This window comes from Alligator mississippiensis, chromosome 4, assembly GCF_030867095.1.
Source record: "Alligator mississippiensis isolate rAllMis1 chromosome 4, rAllMis1, whole genome shotgun sequence".
NCBI lineage: Eukaryota > Metazoa > Chordata > Crocodylia > Alligatoridae > Alligator > Alligator mississippiensis.
Window position 1 is genome coordinate 162,389,608 of NC_081827.1, and position 9,034 is coordinate 162,398,641.

Consider the following 9,034-nt stretch of genomic DNA (forward strand, 5'->3'; position numbering starts at 1 on the left):
GAGCAACTCAGGGTGTTTCTGCACCTTGCCTCCCACAGCGGGTCATGCCACATCTCCGCTCGACCACCTGAAGACACCTTGGAACAATGGAGGCGCCAAACGCCAAGGTATGTCTCCCGGGGTCCTGAGGACACGCATTGGGCAGAGCTAGGCTGGGAGTCTCATGGAAGCCACAGGGAGCTGCAGAGAAGATGCTTGCAGAAAGGGTGGCATGGGGGTGGGAGGGACAGGAGTGGACAGACAGGGGTGGGAAACAAAGTGCAGAACCTCTGACCAGGATAGGGTGTGTTGCCTGAAATCCAGTGACAGCCAGAGGCTGGGGATCCCTGCCCTGCTGAATTCACTGGGCAAGTCCTGCCAGCCCAGCTCCAGCGTGGGGTGTAGGGACCCCCTGACCCCAGCCTCGTGCTCTCCTAGGCAAACTGGCATGAGCAGCCTAGCCCAGCTCTGACCCTTGGGTCTCTGAGAGGGGACCAAGGTTTCGTGGTGCTGGGGGGAAGCTCAGAGCCTCGACCTGTCTCTGGGAGGGGGACCGATGTCTTTCCTAATAGAGTAAGGGGGCTGGAAGCCAAGACTCCTGGGTTCTGTTCCAATCCATGGGGGCAGGCGACCCATGGAGGAGCCTTGTGATGTTGGACTAGCCAAAGCTGGAGCCATTAGGAGAGATTGCCCCCTGGGCTGAGTGCAAACGTGGCTACATTAGGAATGGCATCCAAGTGGGACAGAGCAGTGAGTGATGATGGGAACTCTGCACCTGCAGCTGGCTGGGAGGGGCAGGAACCTTCTATGACCAGGCAGGAAGAGGAGGAGGATCTCCTAGGGCTGAGGTGGACAATTTTTTGGGCCAGAAGGCCACTTAGGGAGTTCTGGTGAGCTGCTGCAGGGCAGGTCAGCAGCTGCCCCACACCCCCTTCCGTTTCTCGGCCATCAACAGCTCACCAAAACTCCTTATGAGGCTCTGGCCCGGGCCCCAGCCCCATGCTGTCACTGCCTGGGGATCCCAGCCTGGCCCCAGGGTCTCAATGGAGACCAGTCTGGGACCCCTGCAGGTTGGGCATGCTCAGCTGGATGGATGGGATAGGGCTGCAGGTGGGTGAGGAGCGGCATCTGGGTGCAGGATGGATGGGTGGGCAGGGCTGGGGCTGGGGCCAACACAGGACAAGGGCCCAGGACAGAGCCACGATCCATTCCTGGCATGTCCCTGCCTGCAGAACCGGTGCCCATCGCAGGGACATGCAGGCAGTGGATCATGGCTCTGCCCTGAGCCTGAGCCCTGGCCCTGCACTGTCACTACCCCACAGTCCCAGCCCCGCCTGCCTGTCCAGCTCCTGGATGCCGCTTGCCACCCACCTGCGGCTCCGTCCCATCTGCCAGGCCGAGTGTGCCCTGCCTGCGCGGGTCCTGGGCTGGGCTCCATGGAGACCCTGCCCTGTTACCCGGTGTCCCTGGAGGTGGGTGCAGGGCAGACGGGCCAGGGTGCCCAGGCAGTGGGGCTGGGTCCGGCAGCAGATGCTAGTAGCAGCAGCTGGAAGGTGCCGCCATGGGGCTGCCTGGAAGCAGAGTCTAACTGCCACGCCACCCCCAACTTAGGGCAGTGGGACCTGCCACACACACCACAGCTTGGCCACTTGGGCCAGGCGGGGCTGAGACACCCACCACAGGCTGAATAAAATCTCTTGGTGGGTTGAATCTGGCCCATGGGCCATACTTTGCCCACCCCTGTCCTAGGACTTGTCAAGGGGACAGACAATCACAGAAGCTCCAGGCCAAGAAGCGCTGGTCCCAGGGATCCCAGCCAGCCCTTCTTGGGCGTGGGTTATATTCTGTCTCTGCACTTCCCTGTGCAGCAGCTGGGGGGCTGGCACTGGGCTGGTTAGACCCCCTGAGTCCCCCAGCTTGGATTTTGAAGTGCTGGGGTACATGTCAGGATTAACCCTGTGACTGCCAGCCCTGCTCCTCAGCCAGCATGCTCCTACACTAATCTGCCCTGCCCCTCCACAGCTCCAGAAAGCTGCCTGCCTCCTGCTCCTCTTCTTGCTCTGCTCCCTGGCTGTGGCTCGGCAGGGTGTTCCTGATTGCTGTCGCCAGAAGACCTGCTCATGCCGCATCTATGACCTACTGCATGGCATGGGCAACCATGCTGCAGGCATCCTCACCCTGGGCAAGAGAAAGAGTGGCTCGCAGCCCTTCCAGAGCCGGCTCTACCGCCTGCTTCAGGGCTCAGGCAACCACGCAGCTGGCATCCTCACGATGGGCAGGCGGGCAGAACTGGCACCGGATCACCCAGTCTTGGCCTGCCACAATGCATCAGGCTGCCCCTCAGGCACAGATACCCAGCCGACACCAGCCCGGGGAGCTTCTGACGCTGACCCCAGCGGTACCAGGGAGTGCATGGGACAGATGGGAAAGGACTCTACCAAGAGCCAAGACCTGGTGGCAGCAAAGAGCTTCTACTGAGGTGGCTGGGGGAGCTGGCTCCCTGCAGGGGTGGGAGGGGGACAGGATCCCTGAGTGGGGGGGAAACCCCCAGGACTCAACCTCTGGAGCCATGTGTAAATAAAAACTTTTAAACACCCTCTGCATGGCCCCAAGCTGCACCCTGCCTGGGGACACCATGGGCACTGCCAGCCTTTTGCAAATAAACTACCATGACATTTCACTGCTGTCTTGTCCTCATGTCATCTGCTGGTAGCATGTTGGGTGGGCATCAGTGGCTCAGGGCCTTTCTGTGCAGCTTAAGAGAGCAGCAGATAGGGTCTTTGAGTGTGATGCTGAGGATTATTATGGGTTTGGTTCCCTCTGCCAGTGCCTCTGTGTGCATCCCTTTCTGTGCAGGTCAGAGCATGAGGGAGGAGAGGTTTGTCAGGGAGCCAGTGTCTGGGAAAGATGGAGCTGGGAGGGCTGACAGGATCCCAGACTCAAGGGAAACTGCCGCACAAGATGTACCCTTCCGAGGGCATCTTCTGAGACAGCAAGAAGTAAGTGAGAGCACAGGGTGAATCACCACTGGGTGCTGGCCTCATCAGGGCTCCAGGTGCCACCTTGCTGCCTCTCCCTGGCACATGAGATAAGCAGTCCCTTCCAGGCAAAGTGATGCTACTGGAGTCTTATCTGTGTGGGTGGTGAGTGGCCCCAGGCTGGTGAGCTGTAAGGTTTCACAGTCATCATGATTGGGGCACAAGGAGTTTGCAGAGCAGCTTAGCTCCATGTACCCCTAGATGCCTGCCCCTTCCCACTGTGGAAGCCACAGATCAGTTGGCTCTCTGGGGCTGACCCATCACTGTCTGGCCCCTGCACACAGAAAGTGAATACACCACCTTTGTAAGCAAGGGTCTGAGCTGGGTTGGTTTATACCCACCTCGGACAGCTATGAAGGGCACGTGAGGTACTGGGTGGGCAGAATGGGGATGCAGCTTCCTTCCCATGTAACATAAGCACTGGTGCTGCCCCTTCCCACACAGTTCTGCTCCACCCACAGGCTGCTTTTGAATGCAAGCATGTCCATGCTAGAAGAGAGGAGATCCTGGGTGGTAGTGAGCACTAACTGGGGCATGGATCCTCTGCTCAGTGAAGGGGGAGCCACCTGGCTTGGGTAAGGATCCTGAATCCCTACAGGGATTGGACAAGCCAGGCCCTGAGTCCTTTCCCAATCCTTTGATTTGTAGCAGGGTCCTCTAACTACTGCTGCTTGGAGGGTAGGAAGCCAACATTGGAGGGCTGCAATTAGGTAGGCAGCTGAGCAAAAACCAGCTGCAGAGTAGCAAGCAGCCAGGGGAAGCTACAAAGAGCTGAAGTGCAGGCAGGGGCTGCCAGAGTGCTAGCTGCATGGGCACAGGCAGAGAAGGCTCCAGGCAGGTAGAAGGGCAGTGGCTGCAGCTCAGTGGTTTCAGTTGCAGCACCTGAGAGCAGACTGACTATTGGACTAATTAGGAACCTCTGGGCAAGGTGAAGGCCACGTGACCAAAAGAGGTAAAGCCCAGCCTACTAGAAGCCTGATTTCTGAGCCAGGGAGGGTAGCCTGGCTTGGCTGTGGTTGAGGGCAGAGTTTCTGTTACTCTAAACTGCAGGAGAAAGCTCAGAGTGGGTAGAAAACTGGCTTATGGGATGCAACCAGAAAGTAGTGGTGGATGGGTTGGTTTCTTCCTGGAGAGATGTGGGCAGTGGTATCCCCCGAGACTCTGTCCTTGGATTAGTACTGTTCAATATCTTCATCAGAGTGCTTTTTACACCCTCATCTAAATCACTGAATTTGCAGATGACACCAAACTATGGGGTATAGTAAATGCACTAGAGGATAGGGAGTGAATTCAGGTGGATTCAGATAGGCTGGGGAAATGGGCGGATCAGCATAGGATGCAATTTAACAAAGATAAGTGCAAAGTACAGCACCTGGGGAGAAAAAATCACCAATACACCTATAGACTGGGAATTAACATTCTAAGTAGCACAGCAGTAGAAAGGGATCTTGGAGTCATAGTCGACACAAAAATGAACACGAGTAGCCAATGTAACGAGGTAATAAGTAAGGCTAACCACATTCTTTCCTGCATTCATAGGTGCATCACAAGCAGGTCTAGGGAGGTGATACTTCCCCTCTATGTGGCACTGGTGAGGCTGCAGTTTGGAATACTGCATCCAGTTTTAGGTGCCACACTTCAAGAGGAATGTCGATAACCTGGAAAGGGTCCAGAGGAGGGCTACTCATGGTTGAGGGCCTGCAGGTAAGATCCTATGAAGACAGATTGAGGGACCTGAATCTCTTTAGTCTCTGCAAGAGAAGGCTAAGTGATCTTATGGGTGTCTACAAAGTCATCAGGCCATAAACAATGGCCATAAACTGAAGGACAGTATAGTTTCATAGTAGTTTGGGGTCAGAAGGGACCTGAACAGATCATCTAGTCTGACCCCCACACTGGCAGGAGCACATGGTGGGATCACACAACTCCAGACAGGTGTTTGTCCAACTTCTTTTTGAATTTACCCAAGGTAGGAGCGAGGACCACTTCCCTAGAAAGTTGGTTCCAGATCCTAGCCACCTTAACAGTGAAATAGTGCATCCTAATCTCTAACCTGAACCTATTCTCCAGCAGCTTCTGGCCATTGTTCCTTATCACCCCAGGTGCTGCTGGGGGGAATAGGGCCCTTCCTACTCACTGCTGATCTCCCCTAATGAGTTTGTAGGCAGCCACCAGGTCCCCCCTCAGCTTCTGCTTGCTGAGGCTGAACAGATTCAGGTCCCTCAGCCTCTCCTCATACGGCCTGCCCTGTTGCCTTCCAACCAAGCGGATGGCCCTCCTCTGAACCCTCTCAAGGCAGGCCACATCCTTCTTAAAGTGCGGTGCCCAGAACTGGATGCAGTACTCCAACTGCAGCCTGACCAATGTCACATAGAGGGGGAGTATCACCTCTCTGGACTGGCTTGAGATGCATCTTTGGATGCATGACAAGGTGCGGTGGCTTTGCTGGCTGCGGTCTAGCATTGGTGGCTTATGTTCATCTTGGAGTTAATAATGACTCCAAGATCCCTTTCTGCCTCTGTGCTCACAAGGTGGGAGCTCCCCAGCTTGTATGTATGCTGTGGATTCCTTCTCCCCAGGTGCAGCATCCTGCATTTATCTACGTTGAACCCCATCCTATTACCATCTGCCCACTTCTGTAGTCTGTCTAAATCTAATTGCAGCCTCTCTCTCCCTTCAAGCATACCTACCTCTCCCCACATCCTGGTGTCATCAGCAAACTTGGACAACATGTTTTCCAAGTAGATTTAGATTGGACATCTGGAAGAAATTCTTTATGGTGAGGGTTGCCAAAATACGAAATGGGCTTCCAAGGGAGATGGTGCTTTCCCTTACTTTGGAGGTGTTCAAAAGGAGATTAGACAAGCACCTGGCTGGGGTTACTTGACCCCGGCTCTCTTTCCTGCCCACAGCAGGGGGTCAGACTCAGTGATCTAACAGGTCCCTTCCAACCCTAGAAATCTATGAGAAGGAAACCCAGGCAACACGGGTACCTGAGGAAGCTGCAAAGAGCCAGAAGCCAAAGGGCAGGAATTTGCTGGGATCCAGGAGGGGTTTATGTTTGATGATTACTTGCTGGCATAGTACTGGAGGTTTGGGTGTGGTTAATAGGGGAGGTGTGGAAGCCACAGCAGTAGAAGAGGCTAAGCCCCAGATAGGGGAAGAGAGTGCGAGAATCCTGCAAGGATCCAGGACCCAGTTGATTACATAGAACTAGAACCAAGCAATTTAGAAGCTGGAGATAGCAGCCCTACATGTTCTACATCAGTGTGGCATGTGGCAAACCAAGCCTTCACTTTGAGGCCAGTTTACTGCCTGGGTCCTGTGCTCTGCAGGGCTACTGTTGGGACCATGCCCATGGCCTTCCCCCTCCCAGCAGGCCTGCGGCTCAGCGAGTAGGGCTGGCAGGATGGGCAGGACAGCAGGTCTTCTCCTAGGGCTAGACCTATCCAGGTGGCAGGTGGTCCACGTCTGGGGATAGGTGCACTCTACAGCACCTCAGCTCTTTGGCAGAAGTTCAGCTCCATCTTCTTGGGCCTCTGGGCTGAGCTGCTGTGCGGTAGTCACACTTGCAGCCAGAGGGCAGTGTTTGAAAATAAATCAGCCAGGCTGCCTCCATAGAGCTGCAGTGTACTCTGCTACAAAAAGCCTCAGTGCCAGGGTTCCCACTTCAGCCTGCTGCAGCTGCTGAGTGCCCCCACTGCACCCAGTCCTGGAAAGAAACAGAGTCCCTCTTCTAATCAAAAGGACCCTCTGTTTTCTGTTCCTGCCTCTTCTCCATGTTTCTTACAACTCCCTCTTGCCCAGGGTGTGAGCACCTCAAGCTGACACATCACGATTCTCTTTACTCCCCCTGCCTTCGACCAATCTCCCCAGGGAAGCCAACATGAGGCAAAGGCTCCTAGCTCCCCCTGGAGTGCTGAGACCCACAGAGACCCAGTGATGCAGGTCCCAGAGGGAGCTGGTACTACAACAAGGTACTGAACCCCCTAAAGCCATAGCTTTGAGCTGTACCTACCCTTTCTTTAGGGCTTAAAATGGCACCTGATTTCTTATACATGATCCTTATCCCAGAGACCTTCTTCTGCCTCAACAGTGCCTTTCCTGCTGGGTCAGGGTGTGAGCAGAAACCCCATTTCCACCCTACCCCCCTCTTAGTCTGAACCCAGTTCGTTCCTCTCCCCCAGGCTCTGGTGCTGCTTAGGGTCTGCCTCCTGCAGGGTGTTAGGCTCATGGTGGGGGAATTAACTGGAGGGGAGAGCAGGCTGGGGGCAAGAGCAGGGGCTGCTTTATTGCTCCTACTGTGCAGCTTCCCCATTTTCTGCTGTTTGCCTCAACCTCCTGCATCTCCCCTGCCCCTGACTGCATTTATCCAGAGAACAATTGTTCCCCTCTTTCTGCTGTGCCCTTCCTGTCCCCATCCCCACCCCCCCTCCACATACAGAGATGCAGCCATGGCAGAAGCACCAGCTCAAGTGCTTTTAGGTAAGAGGCTCCTTCACCCCTGCCTTTCTGCTCTCACCAGCCCAGGAGAGACCTGGAGGACCCTGCACAACACTCTGCTGGGTCTGCAGGCCTCCCTCAGCCCCTGTGGTATAATTTTCCCTTCCCTGAAGTGCAGCGGAGAGCTCCAGCTCATCACAGCTCAGGCCTGCAGCCCCTTGTGCAGCAAGCCTCACCAGTGCATTCCTGAGGGGAATCATCTATATAGCTCAGACCCCTGAAACTGGGCTTGGTACTGGAGGGAGGAAAGGTGTTTACATTGTCACCTGGGCCTGATTCGGAAGTGTCCTCCCCTTTCCACTCCTCTCTCTCTGCTCCTACTGAAGTCGGGGTGGGGGCAATGTGGTTATTCTCAGGTCTGGTCATCTCAGCTTGGCTGGGGGACTCCCCAGGTGGTATCCTGCTATCCTCACTGGCCTTCCCCAGGGTCTGTGTTAACGCCTCATGCCAAGGATGCAGCTGACCAGCAGCTGCTGGGTAGACCACCTCCATAGTCTGAGTCTGCCCCCACAATCCTTGTGAGCCCTCCACCCCATCTTGTCCATGCCCAACAGTTGCCCCTGGAGGCTCTCATCTGGCTTGACTGTATAGGGCTGCAGGATTGGGTGGGGGGGAACATACCCCTGAACTCCAGGGGCTCACTCTTCCTGAGGGAGGAACTACCCTGGCTTTACCTGTGGCAGTTTTGGGTGTTGGGTCTGTGTTGAGTCAGGGTTGAGGGTAGCTTTATGCAGAGTTTAAATTATGGTTGTATGGGGTGGTTAGGACAGTGATGTCCTGCTTCAGGCAGGGGGTGGGTCTAGATGACCTCTGGGGGGGTCCCTTCCAGCCCTACTTCTCTATGACCAGCTGGGTTTGAGCAGAGGAAAAGCATCTAAGCAGGCTCTGCCCGATTCCACCCTCAGTGCTGGGCTGGGGGGGGGCAAGGGAGTGGGGGGTCTCCCGGGCGAGGGAGGAGGGGGGCTCCTGGGCTGGGGGGGGTGAGGGAGGGGGGTCTCCCGGGCTGGCTGGGCAGCGGGGAGCTGGTGCAAGGGGCAGGCTGTGGCTGGCCCCATGAGGCAGGCAAAGGAGTGGGGCTAGCGGGTTGGGGGCGGGGGCGCATGACTTCTGAGGGACCTGGACTTGTGCAGCCTGCCGAAGAGGAGCCGGAGAGGCGATGTAATCGCAGCCCGGCCTCAGCTACCTGAAGGGCGGTTCCAGAGAGGCTGCAGCGAGACTTGTCAGCCCCGGCAGATGACAGAATTGGAGCAATGGTCTCAAGTTGCAGCAGGGGAGGCTGAGGTTAGATACCGAGGGGGAAAAAACTCGCTGAGGAGGCGAGCAGGAAGGCGCTGGAACGGGCTGCCGGGAGACGTGGCGGAGTCTCCCTCCCCGGAGGTTGCTTGCTAAACCCCGGCCGGGATGCTGGAGCGGGGCTGGGCCGGGCTGGATGCCCCAGCGCGGTCCCTTCCTGCCCCGCGGCGCTAGGGCTCCTCCCGCGGGGCGGGGCAGCGCGCCATGCACCTGCGGAGGGA

At 56.5% G+C, this 9,034-nt stretch overlaps 1 protein-coding gene across 5 annotated transcripts in view; it reads left to right on the forward strand.

Annotated features, from left to right (window-relative positions):
• LOC102559475 (inactive phospholipase C-like protein 2) overlaps positions 1–2,659 on the forward strand; it is a 54,342-nt gene extending 51,683 nt beyond the window's left edge. For 3 of the 5 annotated variants that reach the window (XM_059726917.1, XM_059726918.1, XM_059726919.1), the window contains exon 13: positions 2,002–2,659. In XM_059726917.1, coding sequence (XP_059582900.1) covers positions 2,002–2,457 — 456 coding nt within the window. In that variant the 3' untranslated portion in view covers positions 2,458–2,659. Of the gene's footprint in view, positions 1–38 lie in introns of all 5 variants that reach the window. The other 2 variants (XM_019476365.2, XM_019476358.2) reach the window with 2 other exon arrangements.
• The last annotated feature ends 6,375 nt before the right edge of the window (positions 2,660–9,034 follow it).